A 27,298-nucleotide genomic window follows, 5' to 3' on the forward strand; every position below is an offset into this window, starting at 1 on the left:
ACAGATATACAATTACAATCTGTGATCTCCTCGCAGCTTTTCCATTGACTTTGCTTGTCAGAAGCAAGCAGTGAAGGTTGAAGGTGAAATGGAAGTCATGTGATCACGGGACACTGCAACATTGTAACTACAACCCAATTGCCAAAGGCCCAAATCACTATATGGCCCAAGAAAGCTATGATGGCCACAATTATTAGGTCTTGTTAAGTCCCATTCATTTAGCACTATGGTGATTTAGAATAGTTACTAAATGGATATTAAGCAAGAATTATCTGTATTTGCAGCCAACAGTAGCCCACTAGTATTAATTGTGAAATTCATATAACAGTAATAATTGTAAAGAACTAATTAGAACTCTCTACTGTTATATTCAGATGAAAGTATGTAAATTACAAATACATATTCAACATACCTGATTCTGCTGGATAGGAGGCTGGGACTGTCCATCAGGAGCCTGTCCCTGACTGTCATTCCCTCCTACTGGAGAGCCACGAGTCGTGGCTGTCATACTCGAAACAGGGCAGATTTTTGCAATTTTGTCTGCTTATGTAGTTGTTGAAAGAGAAAAACTTATAGTTGGCTTAATAAAGATGAAGTACCAGCGTAGATCTGTTTTAAAAAGCTCCAACTCAAGAACAAGCCATCTTGCAGAGACCATTGCATAATCTGAAAGATAATTTAATATGTCATGTTATTTTTTTTAAAAAATTATTTTTTAAAAAATAATCTTTATTAATTATTGACATTAAAAAGAAAACAAGACAAATGCAAAACAGAAAAAAAAGAAACAGCAACACACAGAAAAAGAGGGGGGGGAAGGCAAAACAAAGATAAAACAAAAATATATTTGCCACCTGCAAGTTGGCATTGTTGGTACAGCTTTCACTATAGTTTTCTATATTCATATATTTACATGAGTCTTGGCCGTGTTTATTTCACACTTATATCCAGTATTTTATAATAAAGGAATAATAAAGGGTAACAAGATTAGAAACATAGAAACATAGAAGACTGACGGCAGAAAAAGACCTCATGGTCCATCTAGTCTGCCCTTGCTAGGAAATAACATATTTGACTGTAATGTAATTATTTAAAGTTTTTTTTAAAAAAATTTGGGTCAACCCAGTTATACCATCTTTTCCACGTCTGGTAGAATTCTGTATTGTCTTTTTGTCGAATTTCCATTGTCGTTTATCCATTTCAGCAATTTCATAAATTTTATTTATTATATTTAAGGTAGATGGAATATTACTTAGTTTCCAATTTTGCACAAATGTGATTCTGGCCGCAGTTGTTATGTGTATTATTAGATATCTGTCCTCTTTTGCTATTTTTTGCCTGATAATTCCGAGCATATATAACTCTGGTTTTAATGGGATTTGTAAATTTGTTATTTGCTCTAAAAGACTTTTGATTTTAGTCCAAAATTTTTTGGCCTTTGGGCAAGTATGGTAGAAGGTTCCAATTTTCTTTTGGCACTTCCAGCATTTTGGTGATGTATTTGGAAACATTTTAGAAAATCGGGCAGGTGGCAAATGCCACCTGTAGAACATGTTATAAATATTCTCTTTATATGTAGATGTTGTTAATTTATAATTAATAGTCCATATTTTTTCCCACTCATCAATATTAATAATCCAGGGGCGGAGCTTTGACGTCACGGAGACGTCCTTCCTGGCCGGCTGAAATGTGGACTCCAGGAAGGACATCTTTGTGACATCAAAGCTCCGCCCCTGGAATTCCCTATTGGGATTTCCCACCTCTGTTTGAGCCTCCTGACCGCCGACAGTTCCACGGCTCTTCTGCGAAGGTGACAGCCGGGCGGCTGCGCTTCTCGGCGTTCTCCCAAACATGAACTTTTGCCTAATTTCTAGGTTCGGCGTTCGCGGCAGCGGGTTCGTAAGGCAAAAAAAGTTTGAAAGGTTCATATGACGAGGGGTTCGTATCACGAGGTACTACTGTACATTCATCTTTATTAAAACAATTTTGCAGAGTAGTGATAGTTTGGCCCATTTTTCAATTTTTCATTTTGCTTAGTTGTCATATTTTTAGTTATTATTTTAGTTTTACTTTTGTTAATTTTTAGTCCTGCAACTTTTCCAAACTTTTCAATCTCGTCAAAGAGAATAGTAGCATTTTCTAGCGGTTCTTCAAGGATGAAGACCATATCATCGGAATAAGCTTGTAATTTATATTCCTCTTTTTTTACTTTCAGGCCTTTTATTTCTTTTTTATTTATTATATTTCTTAATAAACCTTCCAATGCTAGTATGAAAATTAATGGGGCAAGGGGGCACCCTTGTTGAACACCTTTTTTATTTCTATTTTACATGTTATTTTAAATATCCTGAAGATATAAAAATGTCATTCAAGGAAAACATTCTCTATTTCTTATATATCTAACTACAGTCCCAAATAACCTAAGAAATATCATATTTCTTTACAACCAAATGATTAGCGTTAATGAATTTACTCCATAATGTTCAATTTTATGACCCAACCATCTTTTCTCTTGTGTCTGTTTTATATTTTAGAAAAACATCATTTGGCATGTATCATCATAGAACACTTAGAAATGTTAATCCATGGCCAATAGTGAGATACTTTTAATAATTAATAATTTCATAATAATAATTTATTAGATTTGTATGCCGCCCCTCTCCGCAGACTCAGGGCGGCTCACAACAAGAATAGTAATAATATAACAAATCTAATATTTTTTTAAAAAATCTAAAAAACCCATCATTAAAAAACCATACAACACAAGCATACCATAAATAAACTATATAAGCCCAGGGGAGGTGTCTCAATTCCCCCATGCCTGGCGATACAGGTGGGTCTTAAGCAATTTATGAAAGACAAGGAAAGTGGGGGCAGTTCTGATCTCTCAGGAGAGTTGATTCCAGAGGGCCAGGGCTGCCACAGAGAAGGCTGTGAATCTTACTGATTCTCCTGATCTCCATTTTCAATATGTTTCGTATTTTTGGGGAGTATAAGACATACCTTTTTATCCTCCCCAAAAGGGTGAAAACATGGGTGTGTCTTATACACTGAATGTGGCTCCACTCATCTACCCCCTACTCTTTGATCTTTGCTTCCAGCAATTTACCTCTTTGCAGCAAACAGCAGCAGAGCCTGCTTAGCACAAGCCAATTATCTGCCTCCCCACACTCAGACATTGCAAACAAGCACACATGCTAAAATGAAAGTGAAAGTAAAACTGCACGGAGGCAAATTGCTGGAGGGATCAGACATTGCTGAAACTGGATATTTGTATTTTGCTGCAAACAGGTACGTCAATAACTATAAATGCCTATAGAATGTTCAAATTATTAAACTTAATTTTTAAAAGATTGCTTTATTATTAACTTAACAAAATGAAGTTTTTTAAAATAAATGCTTCATCTGAAGAGGCCCAGTGCTATTGTATCTTCTTTTAAATAGCAGAGAATACTTCCAGAAAGCCACATCAATTTTAAAGATCTGTAAAAGTATAATCCAAAATGTCCTGTTTCAGTATTACCGTATATACTCAAGTATAAGCCGAGGCACCTACTTTTGCCACAAAAAATGGGAAAATGTATTGACTGCAGTATAAGAAGTCGAGGGTGGAAAATGCAGCAGCTACTGGTAATTTATAAAAATGGAAACCAATAAAATTACATCAATTGAAGCATCAGTAGATTAAATGTTTTAGAATATTTATTTCAAAGAAAACCACTACTAGCTCTGTAAGTTTAAAAGAGGGTAAACAGGTATATATCCCCAAAACGCTGGTATGGACAACAAAAAAATGCAAGTACCGGTACTTACCTCAATCCCCCGCTGCTCCTGCTGGTTTGGGTTAGGGTACCTGGCCTCTCCTTGCCTCAAAGAGATACAATTTCCCTCTCTATTTACTATTACCAAACATCCAAAATATACTATTTAATTCTATGTATATATGACATATGTGTACATACATATTACACACAGGCACACAAAAATATACTGTACATTATCTACTATATAAACTGTATGTGTATATACAGAGAGAGAGAGCTCTTGTAAAATTCTATAAATTCAACCTCATTTACTGAAATAGGAAAAACAAACCCAGAGTCCACTTTCTGCCACACAGTTAACCATAACTAGAACATTACACATATCTTCAGACGTACCAGTAGTTCCCTAGCTTGCACATCACTGTTAGAGCTAGGAAATGTCATGGATTGAGTAAAATGTGGTGATTCTCACTTAACAACACTTTTGCTTAACAACAAATTTTGGGTTCAATTTTGGTCAGAGGTCTTTCTTTCTTTCTTTCTTTCCTTCTTTCTTTCCTTCCTTCTTTCTGCCTTTCCTGTCTGTCTGTCTGAACATATTCTGAAACTAGCAATGATGGTTTTTTCTTTAAGGCTGCTCCTGGTCATCTGTTCCAAATTTGTTCCAGCCATTTTTTTGTTCTGTCTTCGTCCATCCAGCCTTTAATATGTGCATGCACTGTAATTCGTGGTGGGAATTTCACCTTTTTAAGCAAAATCTTTCTTTTAAAACTAATGACAGGAGGCGCAGGGCAGTTGCCGCCTCTCCCCGCTGAAGGAAAGGCAGTCGCTCCAAAAGTGCTGGCCCAAAGCGCTCTCGGGGAAGCGGCTGCGGGAGACACAGGGCAGTTGCCGCCTCTCCCCGCTGAAGTATATACGGTAAGTATTAATACTAAGATAAGGCAGCTGAGTTAAACCCTGACTTAGTCATGTTTGGAGTAGATCTATTTAAATAATTGGGAGGAGTTAGTGTGATTACATTTAAGAAAACTTTCTGGGATTAATATACTGCCATAATTTATATTTCTCCAATTCTTTGCTATTTCTATGGATCAGGCACACACAGAAATATACAGCAAACAGTGAATATTATCTGTACTGTTTGCTATTTGACAAATTGCTGGGAGACAGAGGCTTTTTTCCCCTTGTTTTCTTTCCCCAAAACCAAGGTGCATCTTATACAGTAATACCTCATCTTATGAACTTAAATTGGTTCTGGAACGAGGTTCGTAAGGTGAAAAGTTCGTAAGATGAAACAATGTTTCCCATAGGAATCAATGGAAAAGCGAATAATGCGTGCAAGCCCATTAGGAAAATCCAAAACATTAAGGCTTTAAAAAAAAAAGCGGCAAGCAGACAAAGCTGAGGCAAACGGAGTGGGGGAAGGGACAACAAGAGGTGGCAGTCCCAACGAAGCAAGACGAAAAGTGCCTTTCTTAAGCTCCGTGAGTCCCTGCCTCCTGTTTTATTCCATCCACTCTGCTCATCTCCCCCACACCTTTCTCCTCTCTTGAGCTCCATGAGTCTTTGCCTCCTGTTTTTGTCCCTTCCACTGTGCTCATTTCCTCCATGCAATTTGGAAGGGGGGAGTTTGTCGCTGGGATTCAAAACAGCGCTGACAAAAATGAAGGGAATCCCAGCGAGGGGAGCCTCAGAGAAATCCCAGCAATGCAAGAATGGGCGCTTTGGCTGGCAACGGAAGTTCGGAGGCGAGGATTCCCAGGGAAATCCCAGCGCTTCGGGGCATCCTGGCGGCGGCGGCTCGGGTTCATAAGTTGAAAATAATTCAGAAGAGGAGGCAAAAAAATCTTAAACACCGAGTTTGTATCACAAAAAGTTCATATGAAGAGGAGTTCGTAAGACGACGAATCACTGTACTACGAAAAATACCTAAGTAAAATATATGTGTCCAGCCACACCTCTACTGATCTAAAATGTTAATGAGGATAGATGGATGGATGGATTTATTTATTTGAGAGAGTTGAAAGGGACCTATTATTATTATTATTACTATTACTATTACTATTATTATTATTATTATTATTTTTATTATTATTATTATTATTATTTAGATTTGTATGCCGCCCCTCTCGAGGCAGCTCACAGAATAGATACAAACATAAGCATGTAGCACAAATCTAATAATTTAAAATACAACTAAAAACCCTAATGTAATCATACAGTCAAATCACGCTATACATTACATTTATTGGTCAGAGGGGCAAGGCCTAATTGCCCCAAGCCTGGTGACATAGAGGGGTCTTGAGGCTTTTGGGGAAGGCGAGGAGGGTGGGGGCAGTACGAATCTCTGGGGGGGAGCTGATTCCAGAGGGCCAACTCTGGCAGTGCTCCTCCTGTTCCTCCTTGCACAAAGGCAGAGGTAGCAGTCCTGCTGCTGGGTGGTTGCCCTCCATGGCCCCATCCACATCTCCTGGCGTACTGGCCTGTCTCCTGGTAGCGCCTCCAGCCTCTGGACACTACACTGACAGACACAGTAAACCTTCTTGCCACAGCTCACATTGATGTGCCATCCTGGATGAGCTGCACTACCAGAGCCACATGTGGGTTGTAGAGTCCCTCTCATGCTACCCCGAGTGTGAAAACACAACCAACATTCAGCATTGGTACTGAGATGTGGTCTGTGGTCCAAACCTGCAGAACCACTCCTTTATTGAGTGTGTCTTGATAACTGCCAATAATTACCATCTGTTGTATATTCCATTTGCACAACAGCATATGAAATTGATGGCCAATCAGTGTTGCTTCCTAAGTGGACAGTTTGGTTTCACAGAAGTTTGATTTGCTTGGAGTTATATTGTGTTGTTTAAATGTTCCCTTTAATTTTTTTTGAGCAGTATATTAGGACTGTATGGTAGACACATAAATCACAACAAATCAGAAAACCTCAGAAGCAAACAATATCAAATCCCTTACATACTGTTGCCAAGATAATTCCACAGATGTGTCCAAGAAATCACAGGAGAATACCTTAACTTGAAAGAGGCTTTAACATGTAGAATACAGGTAATCCTCAATTTATGACAAATCTCTCCAGGGTTACTTATGATCAAAGTTCCGAAAACTGTCCCCTTGGTCATATAATCGCAATTCAGCACTTGGCAACTGTACATGAAAGTCAATTGACAAGATTTGAGCAATTTATATTCAGCTATTAAACCAAATAGTTTAAGTTTACTAGAAGCATTTAAAATACACACTAAACTGCACCAAAAGCATTCAAAGTTTCTCCAGTGGCATAATCCTTTTTCTATACATGCTGCAAGATATTAACGTAAGATAGAGTACGCCACATTAGAATAGGCGTTGATTGCTTACCTGAACGCATCTTCTCGTACGATGAGTGGGTACAGCAGTCATGTGGGTTGCTCGCTGTCCAATCCGTTGAGGACCGATCCTAGTCTGTAAAAAGCCTGCTGGATCCGCCCATTCCACAGAATTCGCAAATCCATAGACTTAGGCTCAATTGGGGTGGCTCAATAGTGTTCAACTCTCATGATAGGAAAAAAACACGTTAAAGGAATAACCATAGTTAGAAAGGAAATACAGGAAGGGAAATGACTGCTGTACCCATTCATCGTACGAGAAGAGGCGTTCAGGTAAGCAATCAATGCCTATTCTCCGTACTGAGAGAGCGGGTCCAGCAGTCACGTGGGACATACCCAATAGATGAGTCCCTAGGGAGGGATTAGTCCGCTATCGTGAGAGATAACGGATTGGAGGACTCTTCTGCCAAAGGCAGAATCCGCTGAAGCGTAAGAGTCAATTTTGTAATGTCTTATGAAAGAGTTTGGAGAGGCCCAAGTGGCTGCTTTGCATACTTCTTCCAATGGAGCTTGAGTTGCCCATGCGGCAGATGTGGCTGCACTTCTTGTAGAATGTGCTGTGATACTTCTAGGTATGGTGAAGGAAGCTGACTCATAAGCCTTTGAGATGGTCCCTCGGATCCAACGCCCTATTACGGTTGAGGATACATTGGATCCCATGGATCTGGGATGGTAGGCCACGAATAGAGCTTCAGACCTTCGAATGGGTCTTGTCTGTTGGATGTAGATTATCAGGGCTCTGGTGAGATCTAGGTTGTGCCATCTGACCGAAGATGATGGTTTTGGTTGGAACAAAATGAAGGCAACACAATGTCCTGGGATCTATGGAACATGGAACTGACCTTGGGTAGAAAGGTGGGGTCCAAGCGCAGGACTACTTTGTCCGGATGGAATTGGCATAGATCCTGCCTAATTGAAAAGGCTGCCAATTCTGAGATGTGTCGGGCAGATGTTATTGCCACCCGGAATGCTACCTTGTAAGATAGGTACCTGAAGGACGCTGATCTTAGGGGTTCGTATGGTGCCTGAGTAAGGGAATGGAGAACCCGCGGTAAGTCCCAGGATGGGTATCTATGAACCCTGGAAGGTCTGAGGTTTGAAATACCTTTAAGAAATTCTTGAATTTCCGGAAAGGAGCGGAGTGGTTGTCTGCGAGGCCCTGCTACCCTGTTTCCCCGATAGTAAGACACCCCCGATTGTAAGACGTATCAGGGGTATCAGGGGGGTCGGCTAATATAAGCCGTACCCCGAAAGTAAGACATATGTCTTACTTTCGGGGAAACACGGGGGTATTGCCGCCTCCCTCTCATATAGCTGCGCGCCGCCTCCTGCTCACGTCCACACCGTCCCCCTCTCCATACGTCGCCGCGTCTTCCATCTCCCTCTGATCTTAATGAGCGCCGCCTCCTGCCCACTTCCGCGCCACCCCCCCTCCATACGTCACCGCGTCTGCCGCCTCCGTCTGATCCAAATGAGCGCCGCCTCCTGCCCACGCCTGCGCTGTCCCTCTTCATACATCGCCGCGTCTGCCACCTACCTCTGATCTTAATGAGCGCTGCCTCCTGCCCACTTCCGCGCCGCCCCCCTCCATACGTCGCCGCGTCTGCCACCTCCCTCTGATCTTAATGAGCGCCGCCTCCTGCCCACATCCGCGCCGCCCCCCCCCTCCATACGTCACCGCGTCTAAATGTTAATTTTATGGTTAAAACAAAAAGTTCGACAATTTTTCCCCAATATAAGACATACCCCGAAAGTAAGACATAGTGGGGCTTTTGGGGATAAAAAGAAAGTAAGACACTGTCTTACTTTCGGGGAAACACGGTAAGACCGAAGATAGGGCTGCCAGATAGCAACGAATGGTGCTGGATGAAAGGCCTTGCTGGAACCCTTTCATGAGGAAAACTACTATCCTGTGGATGGGAATACACAGGGGGGATAGATCCTCCTGTGAGCACCATTGGTGGAATTTGGACCAGGTATGGTCGTAAATCCTGTTGGTGGACACTCTTCTGGCTTTTAGAATTATTTCTACAATGTCCGGGTCATATCCTCGCAGGTCTAAGTCGCGCCGGATAATAACCAAGCGGTGAGGTGGAACCACTCCGGATCTGGATGAAGGCGCCCTGCTGCAACATATCCTCTGAAATGGGGAGTCGCCAGGGGTCCTGGACGGACAGAAGTTGTAGGTCCGCAAAACAGGGCCGGCATGGCCAGTGAGGGGCTATCAGAATCACCTGGGCCTTCTCGAGGATGATCTTATGGATCACAACTGGGAGAAATGGAATTGGAGGGAAGGCGTAAAGCTGCCCTTGAGGCCAAGGGATTTTGAGTGCGTTGGTTACCTCCGCTCCCAGGGATGGGAACCTGGAGAAGAATCGAGGGAGTTGAGCATTGGCCTCGGTCGCAAATAGGTCTAGCGATGGGAGACCGAACCTGAGGCAGATTTGCTGAAACAGAGCCACATGAAGGCTCCACTATCCTGGGTCTAGACTTCACCGGGAGAGCCAATCCGCTTGTACATTGAGGACTCCCGATATGTGGTCGGCCTTTAACGACTGAAGATGCTCTCTGACCAGAGACCCAACTTCAGGGCTTCTCTCATCAGGGCCTTGGGCCTGGTGCCCCTTTGTCTGCAAATATGACACTTTGTGGCTATATTGTCCGTGAGAATCAGAACATGTTGATTGGTGATGTGCGGTTTGATTTGTTTGAGGGCCAAGGACACTATTCTCAATTCCAGCCAGTTGATAGGTCTGGAAGCCTCCTCCGCTGACCACATGCCTTGGGCTATCAGGCCCTGGGCATGGGCTCCCCAGCCCGATAACCTGGCATCCGTGGTGATGGTGAATTGGTCTGGACAACTGAAGGGAGATCCCTTGTCCAGGGCGGAAGAGATCCACCACATAAGAGATCTTAAAACTGTGGATGGGACAGTGATGAGGCATGTCGAATTGCTGTTCCCCGATCTCTAGAACGGTAACAGAAGCCATTGGAGATCCTTGGCGTGAAAACAGGCCCAGGGGATAATGCCAATGCAGGATACTATCTTTCCCAGTAGAGAAGATAGGGTAATGATGGAAGTCCTTCTCTGAGATCGTATTTGGGAAATGAGCTCCTTAATACTGACTTTTCTCAGTAGAGAGAAAAACCTGAGAGAGATCTGAGTTAATGATGGCTTCCAGGTGTTGAATAGAAGTAGAAGGATGGAGCTGACTTTTTTTGAGATTAATGGAGAAACCATGATCCTGTAGGATAGACATGGTAATGTTGAGGTCTGAGCAGGTGCCCTCTTTAGAGGCCCCATGAATTAATATGTCATCCAAATGGCATAAAATATAAATGGGCATGGCTCGAATGTGAGCCACCAGGGCTCCTAGGAGCTTACTAAAGACTCGAGGAGCCAAGGAGAGCCCGAAGTGCATGGCCCTATATTGATAGTGCTTGCCCTGGAAGGCAAAGCGTAGAAATTTTCTGTGACCTTTGGCAATGGAAATATGAAGATAGGCTTCCGTGAGTTCCAAGGAGACCATAAAGTCCCCAGGATGGATAACGGCTAAGATGGATGACAAAGAATGCATCTTGAATTTCCTATATTTAATAAACTGGTTCAAATTTTTAAGGTCCAAGATAGCTCTCCATCCTCCAGAAGTCTTAGGGACCATGAAGAGGATGGAGTAGAAGCCCAGACCTCTTTGGGAAAATGGAACAGGTTGGATAGCCCTGATAGGCAACAAATGTTGAATAGCTTCCTCCATTCGGATACGCAATGGGGAAGAACTGGGGGATGGGCATGAGATAAAACGTTTAGGAGGTAGAGAAATAAACTCCAACTGGAGGCCCCATTCCACAGTAGCAATAACCCAGGGGTCCTTTCAGGAATGGCGCCATCTGGAGGAGAACCAGGCCAGGTGCCCCCCTATGGGAATGGAATGAAGCTCACCATCTGGGCTTTCTGGAAGCTCTGGTCGAGGAGGAACCTCTTTGGTAACGGGATCGTCTACCCCTGGGGTTTCTGCCTGCTTGGGAACTAAAACGAGGGGCATACTGACCTGAGTTTCTTTGAAAGGCAAACCCTTAATCCTGTTGACGATTGGGACATGGAAATGGTTGAGTTTTGATGGCCTTCTTGTTGGTGGGCCCCAAAACTTTCTTTTTGTCAGAGGTTTCCATGAGAAGGGCGTCCAGAAGGTCGCCAAATTGGAGGTCGCGCTTCAAAGGACCCATAGCCAGCTGCCATTTTTGCCTCACACCCTCCTGCCAAGGGCCCAGCCATAGAAGCCTTCTGGCTGTTGTTGATGCCGCTACTGACCTGGCTGCAAATCTTGATGATTGCAGGGTAGCATCCGCTACATATTGGGCCGCTGCAAAAACTTTGTTAAAGTCCTGTTGGCCTCGTAGATCATCAGGGGGAATGTGCTGCTGGAGCTGTTGAAGCCATAAAAGCATAGCTCTAGAAAAGAAAGATGCTGGTACTGCACTTTTGATAGCCCAGGTATCCGCGAAGAAACATCTCTTGAGCATTGCTCTAGGGGTTTGTCTTCGGGTCTTAAAACCTCCTCTGCTTCACCCAGCATAGCAGCTGCAGAGTGTAGAGTTTTAACAACTTCATCAGGTTTCGGGCAGACAAGAAGATCCTCATAAGAAGGGGAGAGCTTATATAATTTCTTGTCCTTAGTTCTGGGGTTAAACCTAAAAGCTGGGTGGTCCCATTGCTTAAGCAAAGCATCTTTAAACAATTTGGGCATTGGAATGACCTATTTATCCTCCTGCTCCTCCATGAAGTATGGTAAATTTTCCTCAGAGGGGTCTGTGGAAGGAGCAGACTGTTTATCTTCCCGGCTAAGCCTGTAGAAACTCTTGCCTTGAAAAGAAGAGATTTGAAAAGTTGGAATGGAAAAATTGCAGCCGGGGCTGGAACCTTAATTTGAGATTCCTCATCTTCTGACAGGCGATGAAATTGGTCATCATCATCCTCTACGTCCACGTCCTCTTTCTCATCCTTGGAAGAATCTGTATCCTCATTAATTGGAGCTCTGTAGGATGAGAGGGAACCCACAGGCCGGGGGGGCGCATGGAAGGGGACAAGAGTGAGAAGGCACAATGATAGCCGAGAGTTTGGCATCAATTGCTTTAGACAGGACAGAAAACAGATTGAAATTCTGGAGCCAGATTAGTAATGTTTGCAGGTAAAGATGGAGATTCCCTGAAGGCCTGGGATGGGTCTGGCACGGAGGGATCTTCCATAATGTCTGGCTCCTCTGGTCCTAAGCCCCATAAGTTAGGTTGGGGTCTGTATAGGTTTGGCTCATCCAGAGAGCACAGGGACCACAGAGGGAGGCAGGTTAGAAGCCTCTGGGGGGTCAGGGCTAATGTGTACTGCCTGCACTTTTAAACATTTGGCTAACTTTTCATGGATTCTCTGCAGGGCTAGGTCCCTCCTCTTCTCAACCCTGGTGGGTCTAACCATTATATGGGCCCCCGAGGAAGAGGAGGAAGAGGCCTGGGGGATACTATTGATTTCATCACCAGTAGGCCTAACCTCTCTGGGACCTTTATATGTGCCTCTCTTGGGAAACGAAGTCATGGCCTGAACAAATTACAGGGACAATACTTGAGCCAAAATCTGATGGGAGAAGCTTCTAGTGTAATGTTCCCAAGAGGAAGAGGGCCCTGCTCCAAGGCCCAGGAGCGTCTGCGACTCACAGTCTATCTGGACGGTATTAGAGTTCGTGCCTGGGAGTGCAGAAGGGCAGGCCTCGCTAACCTTAAACAAAAAGTAAACCAAGGCACACTTGGTATGGAGGCCTAGCCAGGGAGAAAAGGCCTGAGGGACTCAAAGCTTACTCCAGGGCTAAGCGGCGGATTTACTGGTGCCAGACGGGATGCGTGTAGGCGATTCGCAAGGGCCGACAATTACCGGGTGCTAAGGCCCTTCACACCAAAATAAACCGCTCCGAGATTTAAATACGGAGGGAAAACTAAAGTCCGGGGGACAATCAAGGGAAGCTTGGTAACAATCCCACACGGCAGGAGGAACATGAGCCCATTTTTTCCTTTTTTAAAAACGTTTTTTTTAGCTTGCCGATAAACCTCCTGGCCAAGTAGATTTACTTGTAAATACAATCCGGCAAGCGGCGCTAGCAGGGCGTTTGTAAAAAAAACAGCAGGAGACGTGCCACGGCTTCTCTCCCGGCGCTGAGCCCAGTAAGGCTGGCGAGCAATCAAGGCAAGCTTTAAGGCAAAAGACAGAAATGAAATTTTACTTATCTGGTAGAAATAAAACGAAGGAAAGGTGTTTTGCAAGAGGAACGAGCCACCAGAGTCCCGCTGGATCGCCGGACCAAGCGAATTCTGGGAAAGGGGCGGATCCAGCAGGCTTTTTAAAGACTAGACTCGGTCCTCGACGGACTGGACAGCGAGCAACCCACGTGACTGCTGGACCCACTCTTTCAGTACGGAGAAGAACATGGACAATTAAAGATAAATAAGGCAATGGGCGCAGATGGCATCCACCCCAGTTCTTAAAGAACTCAGATTTCTACCCCCCTGACTGATTTGTTTAACCAATCAATTTTAAGAAGAGATGTTCCTGAGGATTGGAGAATGGCCAGTGTTGTGCCTATCCACAAGAAGGGCAATAGAGAAGAAGCTAGTAACTACAGGCCAGTTAGCTAGACATCAGTTGTAGTTAAAATGATGGAGACTCTACTCAAAAAGAGGATAAATCAGCACCTAAAAAACAATAACTTATTGGACCAAATCAGCATGGCTTTACTGAAGGCAAATCATGTCAGACTAATCTCATTGATTTCTTCGACTATGTCACAAAGGTGTTGGATCAAGGTGGTGCCATGGATATTGCCTATCTGGACTTCAGCAAAGCCTTTGATACAGTTCCACATAAAGAGCTGATAGATAAATTAGTGAAGATTGGACTTAATCCCTGGATAGTTCAGTGGATTTCAAGCTGGCTGAAGCGTAGACATCAGAGAGTTATTGTTAATGGCGAGTATTCTGAGCAGAGACAGGTTACAAGCGGTGTGCCACAAGGGTCTGTTCTGGGTCCTATTCTTTTTAATATGTTTGTGAGCGACATAGGGGAAAGTTTGATATTCCTGGAGGCGTCTGTAATATGGTAAATGATTTAGCTGTACTAGTTAAATGGTAAAAGCAATGGAAACTGCAGGTTAATGTTTCCAAAAGTAAAATAATGCACTTGGGGAAAAGGAATCCACAATCTGAGTATTGTATTGGCAGTTCTGTGTTAGCAAAAACCTCAGAAGAGAAGGATTATGGGGTAGTGATTTCTGACAGTCTCAAAATGGGAGAGCAGTGTGGTCGGGCGGTAGGAAAAGTAAATAAAGTGGTACCTCAAGATACGAACCCCTCGTCTTACGAACAACCCGAGATACGAACCCGGGGTTCAGAAAATTTTTGCCTTTTCTTACGAACTTTTTCCGTGTTACGAACGGCAAACCCGAACTTCCGGGTTCGGCATTCCGGAGGCTGCTGGGAAGCCCCGCAGCCCGGCTGTCACCTTTTAAAACAGCCAGGGGGCTTCCCAGTTGCCTCCCGAAGCCAAACCTGGAAGTTCGGGTTTGGCGTTCGGCTTCTGGAGGCTGCTGGGAAGCCACCCGGCTGTTTTAAAATGTGACAGCTGGGCTGCGGGGCTTCTCGTCGTCGGCGGCAGGTACGTAAGACGGAAAACGTTCAGGAGGCCGCTTTGGGTTTTTGGCTGGGAGGGAGGGCAGGAGGTCCGACGCTGGGGGAGAGAGTCAGGAAGGTCCTCCTGCTCCTCCCCTCAGCGAAAAACACAAAGACGGTCTGCCGCCGCATGACAGGCAGGGCGGAGCAGCGTGGAGCAAAGGGAGTCTGAAACCGCTAGCGGACCGCCTTTGTATTTTTGGCTTGGGGGGGAAGCAGGAGGCGCAGCGGCTGGGCGCGGCGGTGAGAATGCGTCCGACTCGGGGCTGGCGGCGCCTGACGCAGCGGGGAACATCAGCGTGGGAGGCAGGAGAGGACCAGGCAACCGGAGCAGCGTCGCCGCCGCTCCCGGCTTGGCTTCCCTGGCCGCCTGGCGCTGCGATCTTCCAATCTTCCCTTGGCGATCTTCCGATCTTCCCTGGCCACCTGGCGCTGCGATCGGAAGATTGCAGCGCCAGGCGGCCAGGGAAGCGGCCAGGGAGGGCAGGGAAGATCGGAAGATCGCCAAGGGAAGATCGCAAGATCGCCAAGGGAAGATCGCAAGATCGCAGCGCCAGGCAGCCAGGGAAGCGGCCAGGGAAGCCAAGGGAAGATCGGAAGATCGCCAAGGAAAACGCCCAGCCCAGCCCCCCCCGGAGGCGTTTTCCTGGAAGGAGTGATTTGCGATTGGACGCGCCTCCCACCGCTCTGCCCAATCGCAAAGCCGAACACGGGAGGCAGTGAATGTCATGTCCTCCGGCCAGTCAAGTGAAGAAAGGCGGGGAATGTTGGGGGGGAGAGTGAAGAAAATTGAAACAGATTACGAAAAGCTCGGTGGTGGATGGCACTCCTTCCAGGAAAACGCCTCCGGGGGGGCTGGGCTGGGCATTTTCCTGGAAGGAGTGCCATCCACCACCGAGCTTTTCGTAATCTGTTTCAATTTTCTTCACTCTCCCCCCCAACATTCCCCGCCTTTCTTCGCTTGACTGGCCGGAGGACATGACATTCACCGCCTCCCGTGCCTCCTTCGGCTTTGCGATTGGGCAGAGTGGCGGGAGGCGCGTCCATAGGCTTGGCCGGGTCGCCGCAGCACCCTCCCTTCGCCAACCCTTTGGCGGTCACCGGTGGGGTTAGGCTGCCTCAGCACCGACTTCGCTGCCCCTTCCCCATCAGCCAACATGAGCCGTAAGGAAGAGACCATCGTGGCCGGGCGGGGAGCGCTGCCTTCTTTCTCTTTTTCCCGCCCCTCACATCCCAGCCCCCCGGGCGGGGAGGGGGGGAGATCCGAACGGGGGAGGGGTAACGATTCTGGGCAGCCGCCGACCGTGCGGAGCGATCTTCTGCCGGCGAAGGGCGGGGAAGCCAGCGGCTGTAGCAGCTGGTGCAAGAGGCTTCCCCACCCTTCGCCTGTGGCCAGCAGAAGATCGCTCCGCTCGGTCGGCGGCTCCGGAGAGACAGGAGCCGGGCACTGGTCTGCCTTTTGTCCCGTCCCCCCCCCCGCCGCCGCCTGCTTCTCTCTCTCTCCTTCCCCGTGCCGCTGCTCCACTCGGTCGGTGGCTCCGGAGAGGCATGAGCCGGGCGCTGGCCTGCCTTTTGTCCCCCGCCACCACCGCCGCCGCCCGCTGGCTGCGAGCGCTCTACCAGGCGGCCAGGAGGCATTCAGGGCGAAATGCATGGAGGAATGGGAAGCTGAAGCCACCGGCGTTTGAGCTTCTCATTCCTCCACGCCCTGAATGCCTCCTGGCTCAGGCGGGCCTTTGGGTTTTCGGCTCAGGGAGGAGGGAGTTAGGAAGGTCCTCCTGCTCCCCACCCCCAGCCGATAACCCAAAGGCGGGCTTGAGCCAGGAGGCATTCAGGGCGAAGTGCGTGGAGAGTTTGGCGTTGGGGTTCAGGAGGCTGCTGGGAAGTCTCCCGGCTGTTTTAAAAGGTGACAGCCGGGCTGCGGGGCTTCCCAGCAGCCTCCCGAACCCCAAAATTTTGCCAAACTTCCGGGTTCAGGAGGTTGCTGGGAAGCCCCTCCGGCTGTTTTAAAAGGTGACAGCCGGGCGGCAGCGTTTTTTTTGCGGGTTTTTTTTTTGTTGTTGCACGGATTAATTGACTTTACATTGTTTCCTATGGCAAAAAATGTTTCGACTTACGAACCTTTCGTCTTACGAACCTCCCCCTGGAACCAATTAAGTTTGTATCTTGAGGTACCACTGTAGGGTGCTTGGCTGCATAGCTAGAGATATAACAAGCAGGAAGAGGGAGATTGTGATCCTGCTATATAGAGCACTGGTGAGACATTTGGAATACTGTGTTCAGTTCGGGAGACCTCACCTACAAAAAGATACAGTGGTACCTCGTGATATGAACCCGTCGTCATACGAACTTTCCGAGATACAAACCCGGGGTTCAGAATATTTTTGCCTCTTCTTACGAACCTGCCGCCGGAATGCCGAACCCAGAGGTTCGGCAAAAGTTCAGGTTCGGGTGGCCGCTGAGAAGACCCGCCGCCCGGCTGTCGCCTTTTGAAACAGCCAGGGGGCTTCTCCGCATCCTCCTGAACCCGAACACCAAACCCGAACTTTTGCCGAACTTCCAGGTTCAGCGTTCGGGAGGCCGCCGAGAAGCTCTGCCGCCCGGCGGTCGCCTTTTAAAGCAGCCGGGGGGCTTCTCGGCGTTCTCCCGAATGCCGAACCTGGAAGTTCAGCAAAAGTTCGGGTTCGGCATTCAGGTTCAGGAGAACGCTGAGAAGCCCCGCCGCCCGACTGTCAGCTTTGCAAAAGAGCACGGAGCTATCGGCTGGACGGGAAGCTCAAACGGAGGTGGGGAATCCCAATAGGGAATTCCACGGGCGGAGCTTTGACGTCACGAAGACGTCCTTCCTGGAGTCCACGTTTCAGCCAGCCAGGACGAATATCTCCGTGACATCAAAGCTCCGCCCATGGAATTCCCTATTGGGATTCCCCACCTCCGTTTGAGCCTCCCGACCGGCCGACAGCTCCACAGCTCTTTTGCCATTGTTTCCTATGGGAAACATTGTTTCGTCTTACGAACTTTTCGCCTTACGAACCTCCTCCGGGAACCAATTAAGTTCGTAAGGCAAGGTATTAATGTTTTGACAAAATTGAACAGGTCCAAAGACGGGCTACAAGAATGGTGTAAGGTCTTAAGCATAAAATGTATCAGGAAAGACTTAATGAACTCAATCTGTATAATCTAGAGCAGTGTTTCCCAAGTGGTGTGCCGCGAGACATGGTCAGGTGTGCTGCGAAGAAAGCAGCTCAGCTTCTGGTCTCGAAACTTTTTGTGAAGAGCAAAAAGTTGTGAGAACGGAAGCTGAGCTTCCTTCTTAGCGCCTTCCAAGTTTTCCGGCAACTGCAGCACCCCGCCCGGCTGGAGCTTCCCTGGCGGCTGCAGCAGGTGAGCTTTGGGGCTTGGTGGGAGGGTAGCAGCAGCGGAAGGGCGGCGTGCAGCGGGAGGGTGATGGCGGCGGCGGCGGCAGCCGCAGTGGGGAGTAGCCCCCCTCTCCCCCTCTCTCTCCCTCTCAGCAGCCGCAGCGGGTAGTAGCCGTGGGGCAGCGGCAGAGTGGTCAGCTGTGAGGCGGAGCTCTGGAACAGAGGCACCGACAGCGGCGGCTAGACGCCGTCGGTGACTCCGTTCCGGAGCTCTGCCTCACAGCTGACGACCTTGCCGCCGCCCCACGGCTACTACCCGCTGCGGCTGCTGAGAGAAAGAGAGAGGGAGAGAGGGGGGAGAGAAAGAGATAGCAAGAGAGGGAGAGAGAGAAAGAGAGAGGGAGAGAGGGGGAGAGAAAGAGAGAGAGAGGGAGAAAGAGAGAGAGGGGGGGAGAGAAAGAGATAGCAAGAGAGGGAGAGAAAGAGAGAAAAAGATAGCAAGAGAGGGAAAGAGAGAAAGAGACAGCAAGAGAGACAGAGAGAGAAAGACAGAAAGAGAGACATAGCAAGAGAGACAGAGAAAGAGAGAGAGAGAAAGAGACAGCAAGAGGCAGAGAGAGACATAGCAAGAGAGGCAGAGAGAGAGAGAGAAAGAGAGACATAGCAAGAGGCAGAGAGAGAAAGAGACATAGCAAGAGAGACAGAGAAAGAGAGACATAGCAAGAGAGGCAGAGAGAGAGAGAGAGAGAGAGACATAGCAAGAGAGGCAGAGAGAGAGAGAGAGAGACATAGCAAGAGAGGCAGAGAGAGAGAAAGAGAGACATAGCAAGAGAGACAGAGAAAGAGAGAGAGAAAGGCAGAGAGAGACATAGCAAGAGAGGCAGAGAGAGAGAGAAAGAGACATAGCAAGAGAGGCAGAGAGAGAAAGAGAGACATAGCAAGAGAGACAGAGAAAGAGAGAGAGAGACATAGCAAGAGAGGCAGAGAGAGAGAGAAAGAGAGACATAGCAAGAGACAGAGAGAGAGAGAAAGAGAGATAGCAAGTGAGAGAGAAAGAGAGACAGAGAAAGAGAGAGAAAGAAAGAGATAGCAAGAGAGAGAGAGAAAGAGAGAAAGAGAGAGATGAAAGAGAGATAGCAAGAGAGGCAGAGAGAGCAAGGGAGAGAGAGAAACAGAGGGAGGGAAGGAGAAAGAGAGCAAAAAGAGAGGAAGAAAGAAAGAGGGATGGAGAGAAAGAAGGGAAGGAAGGAAGAGAGAGAAAGAGGGAGGGAGAAATAGAGCGAAATGGAGGAAGAGAATTTTTTTTGTCCAAACTTTTCCTTACCCCCCCCCCACCCCGTTCAGTGTTCCCCAGGATTTTGAAAATATGAATAATGTGCCGCGGCTCAAAAAAGGTTGGGAAACACTGATCTAGAGGACAGAAGGAAAAGGGGGGACATGATCGAAACATTTAAATATGTTAAAGGGTTAAATAAGGTTCATGAGGGAAGTGTTTTTAATAGGAAAGTGAACACAAGAACAAGGGGACACAATCTGAAGTTAGTTGAGGGAAAGATCCAAAAGCAACATGAGAAAATATTATTTTACTGAAAGAGTAGTAGATCCTTGGAACAAACTTCCAGCAGACGTGGTTGGTAAATCCACAGTAACTGAATTTAAACATGCCTGGGATAAACATATATCCATTGTAAGATAAAATACAGGAAATAGTATAAGGGCAGACTAAATGGACCATGAGGTCTTTTTCTGCCGACAATCTTCTATGTTTTTATGTATATTATACCCATGTAACATAACTAGTATGCAAGCTGAATTGGTTGGTACATTTAGAAGTTTATTAGCAAAATCATCAAAACTTACTGGCACATGATTAGCATTGTTATTTTTAATTTTTGTGTACAAGTCATCCTCGACTTTCAACAGTTTAGTTAGTTTACTGTCACTGTGCCTTATACAACAAAATTGACTACCATCTTCAGTGTACATTGTAACTATAAAAATAAAACACAAACACACATCCTTCACACTCTATATAATTTAATTGAAAATCCTTGATATTGTATTAATATGGCACCCTACAATAGAATTCAATATGGTTACTGTCCTTTAGATTATGATATTTTCCCTGTGGTATTAACCATCTAAAGGGAATCCTATGACAATTTAATTTGGAGGAGAGGAATTGATAAGACCTTCTTTTTTCTCGGATACGTTTTGGGATTTGTTTTAAAACAATTACTTCTTTCCCCTTATATTTAAACATATTGCCTCTAACTGCGTTATAGACCTCATCCCTGGCTGCCTTCTTAGCGAATCGCACATGAATTTCTTTTGGCAATTTGTTCCTTCTAGTATAGCTAGTATAGACTCTGAATATTTCGTCCATTTCTTTTAGAGACTTTTGCGGAGTTGTTTCCATAATGTCTGCCACAATTTCCGCCATTATTCCGGGAAGATGTTCATCTCTACTTTCTTGAATGTTTTGAAAGCGGAGGTAGAAAGATGCTTTTTCTAATTCGAGATTCAATATGGTTTCTTCCAGATCCCTAGTGGCTGATGTTGCTTGCTTCTCTGTTTCCTGCAATTTTATTTCCATCCTCTCACTTTTCTCTTCTAGGGTTTTCATTCTTTCATCTTTTTTTTTAAAGCATCCTGAAAGAGTTCCATCCTTTCATCTAATTTGCCTACCCTATCTTCGACTCTTTTGATGTCGTTTCTCATCACCTCCATGTTCCTGGACAATTTCTCATAGTTTCGATCCATCGTTTGATCTATTGACTGCTGCATCTTTGACATCATTTCTTGTATTGATGTAATAATTGCATCTGATGTCTGCGAAATAGGTACCTTTTCAGTCATTGCTACTTCAGTACGTTGGTTCTGTGGTGTTTGCTGTTGTGGTGCAGAGGGTTTTTTTCCCAGGTTTAAGTTGGGACATTTTACAGTGGAACATGTTACTATTATTACAATTACTGGTCTAATCACAGTTACCATGCATTATATTCTTATCAATATAATCAATTCATTCAAATCAATTTTCTCCAAATGAGTATTTATATCAATATATTAAATTAATCAAATTAGTCTAAACAGTTAATTAATTATTTAAAGAAATTTATAATAATATGAAATCAAAGTGCCTAAAATCTTTTGTAAATAAGTCTATATATCTTTAAGTGTAATCAAGGGTTTTATAAGTACAACTTGGAGGGTTCTGTAAAGACAATCTATCAATCAATCAATCTAACAAAGCTCTCAAATAATATCAGTGAATAATATCAATAGATAATAAATAGTTAATATCAATATTAAATAAATCAGTATTGAATTAATAATAAATATTTAATATCAGTAGTTCTCAATTGTTACTTGTCTGGCTTAATCAAAGTTGATTTTTAGATCAAATTATTCACCTTACTTCACCGGTCAGTCAGTAATTGACTTTTCTAGTATTTTTCCTATGAATCCAAACTATAAGTATATTGCTTTCATGTATATTAACTTAAATTATCTCTATTAACGATGTACAGTGCTAATCAAATTAGGAATTTAATTTAACATTGTAAGGTTCCTAAAGGAAACCAACACTAATTCAGATATTCCGGGGGGGGGGGTGAATAATAATAATCAAATATCAAAGATCAAAATCTATCACAGTATCAAAATCTATTTAAGGGGAAGGAGAAAAAAAGGTTGGGGGAGGAGAGGAGAAAGGGAAAAAGGAGAAAAAAGGAAAAATATGAATGAAAATGAAAAAATGAAAAATTGGAATAATAATATCAATGACAATGGAGAGTATTGTAGAATAAAAAAAAGAAAATATTAATAATAAAAAGAAAAAAAGAATTAAAGCAATAAGAAAAGAAAAATCAAAAAGAAAAAAGGCACTCCGAAGTCAGTCCAAAAAGTGGAAGGCAAATTAGTGCTCTATTCAACTATAATCAACTCACGTTAGATATCAAAATTCTTAATTGGTTATATTGTTCAAGGGAGGAGGTAAAAGAAAAAGAAGCAAAATTAATATAAAAATACAAAAATACAAAAGAAAAAAGACAAAACAAGTGCGCAGGGTCGCCGGTTTTCCTTATCTTCTGTGCGCTCTTCCGGTCTGTCAAATCACTCTCACGTTGTTTTAACTTTCCACCAACTTTCTTCACATACTAAATCCTTCGTCCCTCTATTGCCAATCAACGAAGCATGTTCCGAATTTTTTAAACCACTTAATTTTTGGAATTAACACCTGTCTATATTAAAGATAGCCTTTTAGTTTTATTTTTTAGTCTTACACTTTCACTTTTGTCACTTCCGTCTCGCTCCGTCTTGCTCCGAAATTTTTTTTTTAATGGCCGCTTTGTAATCTCTGGAACACCCACACAACAGGCAGCAGAAGGAAATTCTTACTGAATCCCTCTTTCTTCAACAATTATTTCTACAGTCCTTATTTCTTTCTTCTCTCTCAATACCAAGGTTCGTACTCGAGCTGTCAATCTTAACTTCCCCCATCGGCGTGTAAAGAGCCGCGTCTTCAGACTGGCCGTGGGGCCAGTCTCTTCGCCCTCTGGTTCCGGGTCCCCCCCGCAATCCATGTGGTCAGCCTTACCACCACAGATGCTACGGAGGTTCCCCTTTTGATCGCGAGTCCCTTCAAGCCGCAACCGCCAAAAAAGCAACCCAAAGAAGCCGAAATGCGAAAAGCTACCCCAGAGCTTTCTAGAGGCTGCTCCGCTCCGACGCTGCTCCAAACCAGAAGTCATATTAATTACATTGCTCGATAAGAAATATAGAATAAATTCCCCGGATGAAGCAACAGAGTTTTATGAACAACATATTAAAGAGATAGAGAAATACGAGGTTAGAGTAGAAAGAAGAAGACAAGGGGAGACAAAGGATGACATAGGTTCACAAGAAAGTTTGCTGGACACAGAAAAAAAGGGAGCACAGGATAACAACGACAGAGAGGGAGCCATCACCAGATCAAAAACAGTTGAAAAAGAACAAAAGTAAAGGGGAAGGGAAGAAGTAAATAACAAATGGATGAAATAAGATTGCTTTCAATCAACATATATGGCTTAAATGTTGTAAGAAAAAGGAATAAAGTGTATCCTTTATTGCGATAGGAGAGAGGAGACTGATAGGAGACCAAGGGAGGAGGACTGGTAGATCAAGGTCTGGTGGTGGGGAGAGTTTTATAGACATGGATGCCCCCCTCCCTAGGCTGGGGGGGGGGAGAGAGAGATGCTGAATGATCCTTGACTTCTGAATAACCTCTGCCCCTGAGAACCTGGCACTTTGAGAAACTTGGCACTTTTGAGAAACTTTGCACTTTGAAAAATCTGACACTTTGAAAAATCTTGACACTTTGAAAAATCTTGGCACTTTGGGAAACTTGGCACTTGAGAACTTTAGCACTTTTATTAGTTGCTGCTGACCGGATTTCCTAAATGAATTGAATTATTCACTATTACCTATATTTGTATTTTCTGTATTTTTATTGTTATTTTTATTCAGTCTAATGGTGTTTTTAATATTAGTATTGCTATTAATTGCTATTTTATACTGCTATTAATTTAATTGTTTTTTAATATAATTGGGGTTCTAAGTAATGGATGACTGGGGTAAATATACTTGTGGGTATGAATGGAATGATTGGTATGATTGGGTTGGTGGGGGTGGGTGGGGTTATGGTATGGATGAGTTGATTGATAGCAGTGTGAATGATAAATTTGGCCCACCTGACGCTCGGGAGACAGGAGAGGAAGGGGCACCGATCTCTGGGGTGGCAGAGGGTCGGAATATCCCTGTGTTGCTGGGGAAAGGCAGATATGGCGGGGGCCACAGAGTTAGCCGTTCCAGGGGAACGAGGGACCGTTGCTTAATAACGGTCCCTTGTTCTGGCTCTGTGAGCCCAATCTTGGGCACTGGTGATGAGTGTAACTCTGGCCCTGGGCTCAGGTTGCTGCTGCTTAATGCCAGGTCGGTGGTAAATAAAGCTCTCCTCATCCGGGATCTGATCCTGGATGAGGAGGCCGACCTGGCATGTATTACTGAAACTTGGCTGGGCCCAGAGGGAGGTGTTCCTCTCTCTGAAATTTGCCCAGCCGGGTTTCAGATATGGCATCAACCTCGACCCCAGGGAAGGGGGGGAGGAGTGGCTATTATAGCCAGGGAGAGCCTTTGCCTGCGTAGACTCATTGCTCCGGAAATTGCGGGTTGCGAGTCTCTCTTGTTGAAGTTGGACTTAGGGGTTCAGGTGGGCTTATTTCTCACGTACCTGCCTCCCAGCTGCGTGTCAAAAGCCCTGCCTGTGCTACTCAAAGAGGTAGCCGGGTTGGCGGTGGAGTTCCCCAGACTCATTGTCCTGGGGGACTTCAACCTGCCGTCACTCGGCGAAACCTCTGGGTTGGCACAGGAGTTCATGGCCACCATGACAGCCATGGACCTGACTCAAGAAGTACAGGGTCCGACTCACGAGGGAGGGCACGCACCTGACATGGTATTCCTTTCCGAGCAATTGAGTAATGGTCCAAGACTAAGGGGCTTAGAAGTGTTGCCTTTGTCATGGTCAGACCATTTTCTACTATGGCTTGACTTCCTGGCTCCAATCCTTTCCCGCAGGGAGGCGGAACCAATGAAGATGTTCCGCCCCAGACGCCTGATGGACCCAGAGGGCTTTCAGACGGCGCTTGGGGTTATTCCAGAGGCACTCGTCCACAGTTCGGCGGAGTCCCTTGCTGAGGCCTGGAACACGGCTGCGGCAGGGGCTCTTGACCGGATTGCGCTTTTGCGACTTCTCCGCGGCGCTAGACCCCATAGAGTTCCATGGTTCAACGAGGAGCTCCGGGAGTTGAAACACCAAAAGAGACGTCTAGAGAAGCGATGGAGGAAGAGTAGGTCCGAATCCGATCGAACACTTGTAAGAGCTTTTATTAAGACTTACAAAGTGGCGCTCAAGGCGGCAAGATGCGCGTACCATGCCGCCTTGATTGCATCAGCGGAATCCCGCCCAGCCACTCTGTTTAGGGTGACCCGCTCCCTTCTTAACCAGGGGGGAGCTGGGGAGCCCTTGCAGAGCAGTGCCGAGGATTTTAACACGTTTTTCGCTGATAAAGTCGCTCAGATCCGGGCTGATCTCGACTCCAATTGTAATACAGAGTCAACTGACAATGAGTCAGTCGAAGTGACTGGGACACGTACTTGTCCACCTGTCTGGGAGGAGTTTGATCTGGTGACACCTGATGAAGTGGACAAGGCCATTGGAGCTGTGAGTTCCGCCACCTGCTTACTGGATCCGTGTCCCTTCTGGTTGGTTTCGGCCAGCAGGGAGGTGACACGGAGCTGGGCCCAGGAGATTACCAACGCTTCCTTGGGGAGGGGAGTCTTTCCAACTCTCTATAAAGAAGCGCTCGTGCGCCCCCTCCTCAAGAAGCCCTCCCTGGACCCAGCCGTACTTAACAACTATGGTCCAGTCTCCAACCTTCCCTTTACGGGGAAGGTTGTCGAGAAGGTGGTGGCACTCCAGCTCCAGCGGTCCTTGGGAGAAGCCGATTATCTAGGGCCCCAGCAGTCAGGCTTCAGGCCCGGTTACAGCACGGAAACCGCTTTGGTCGCGTTGATGGATGATCTCTGGCGGGCCCGGGACAGGGATTTATCCTCTGTCCTGGTGCTTCTTGACCTCTCAGCGGCTTTCGATACCATCGACCATGGTATCCTTCTGCACCGGCTGGAGGGGTTGGGAGTGGGAGGCACTGTTCTTCAGTGGTTCTCCTCCTACCTCTCTGGCCGGTCGCAGTCGGTGTTAGTGGGGGGTCAGAGGTCGGCTCCAAGGTCGCTCCCTTGTGGGGTACCTCAGGGGTCGGTCCTCTCCCCCCTGCTATTCAACATCTACATGAAACCGCTGGGTGAGATCATCCAAGGACATGGGGTGAGGTATCATCAATATGCCGATGATACCCAGCTTTACATCTCCACCCCATGCCCAGTCAAAGAAGCGGTGGAAGTGATGTGCCGGTGCCTGGAGGCTGTTGGGGCCTGGATGGGTGTCAACAGACTCAAACTCAACCCGGATAAGACGGAGTGGCTGTGGGTTCTGCCTCCCAAGGAAAATCCCATCCGTCCGTCCATCACCCTGGGGGGGGGGAATCATTGACCCCCTCAGAGAGGGTCCGCAACTTGGGCGTCCTCCTCGATCCACAGCTCACATTAGAAAACCATCTCTCAGCTGTGGCGAGGGGGGCGTTTGCCCAGGTTCGCCTGGTGCACCAGTTGCGGCCCTATCTGGACCGGGACTCATTGCTCACAGTCACTCATGCCCTCATCACCTCGAGGTTCGACTACTGTAATGCTCTCTACATGGGGCTACCTCTGAAAAGTGTTCGGAAACTTCAGATCGTGCAGAATGCAGCTGCGAGAGCAGTCATAGGCTTACCTAGGTATGCCCATGTTTCACCATCACTCCGCAGTCTGCATTGGCTGCCGATCAGTTTCCGGTCACAATTCAAAGTGTTGGTTATGACCTTTAAAGCCCTTCATGGCATCGGACCAGAATATCTCCGAGACCGCCTCCTGCCGCACGAATCCCAGCGACCGATTAGGTCCCACAGAGTGGGCCTTCTCCGGGTCCCGTCAACTAAACAATGTCGGTTGGCGGGCCCCAGGGGAAGAGCCTTCTCTGTGGCGGCACCGGCCCTCTGGAACCAACTCCCCCCGGAGATTAGAACTGCCCCTACTCTTCCTGCCTTCCATAAACTCCTTAAAACCCACCTTTGCCGTCAGGCATGGGGGAACTGAAACATCTCCCCCTGGGCATGTTTAATTTATATATGGCATGCTTGTGTGTACGTCTGTTAGTATATGGGGTCTTTTTTAAATCTTTAAATATTTTAAATCTGTCAATTATTTATGATTTGTTTCCACGTGTTATGAGCCGCCCCGAGTCTTCGGAGAGGGGCGGCATACAAATCTAAGTAATAAAAATAAAAAACAAATCCTAAATTAATAAAACAAAATTGTGATATAATTTGTATTCAAGAAACCCATATTAAAAAATGACAACAACTACTATTAGAGAATCCAAAATTGGGCAACCTAT

The 27,298-nt window shown here is 46.0% G+C and overlaps 1 protein-coding gene across 1 annotated transcript in view; it reads right to left on the reverse strand.

Annotated features, from left to right (window-relative positions):
- The window catches only part of USP9X (ubiquitin specific peptidase 9 X-linked), a 270,458-nt gene that overhangs the window by 204,590 nt on the left and 38,570 nt on the right, over positions 1 to 27,298 (reverse strand). The window contains exon 3 of the mRNA XM_070750538.1: positions 413 to 666. Within this exon, the coding sequence (XP_070606639.1) occupies positions 413 to 508 (96 nt within the window). The 5' untranslated portion in view covers positions 509 to 666. The remainder of the gene's footprint in view (positions 1 to 412; positions 667 to 27,298) is intronic.

The sequence above is a fragment of the Erythrolamprus reginae genome, chromosome 4 (assembly GCF_031021105.1).
Source record: "Erythrolamprus reginae isolate rEryReg1 chromosome 4, rEryReg1.hap1, whole genome shotgun sequence".
Classification (NCBI taxonomy): Eukaryota; Metazoa; Chordata; class Lepidosauria; order Squamata; family Dipsadidae; genus Erythrolamprus; species Erythrolamprus reginae.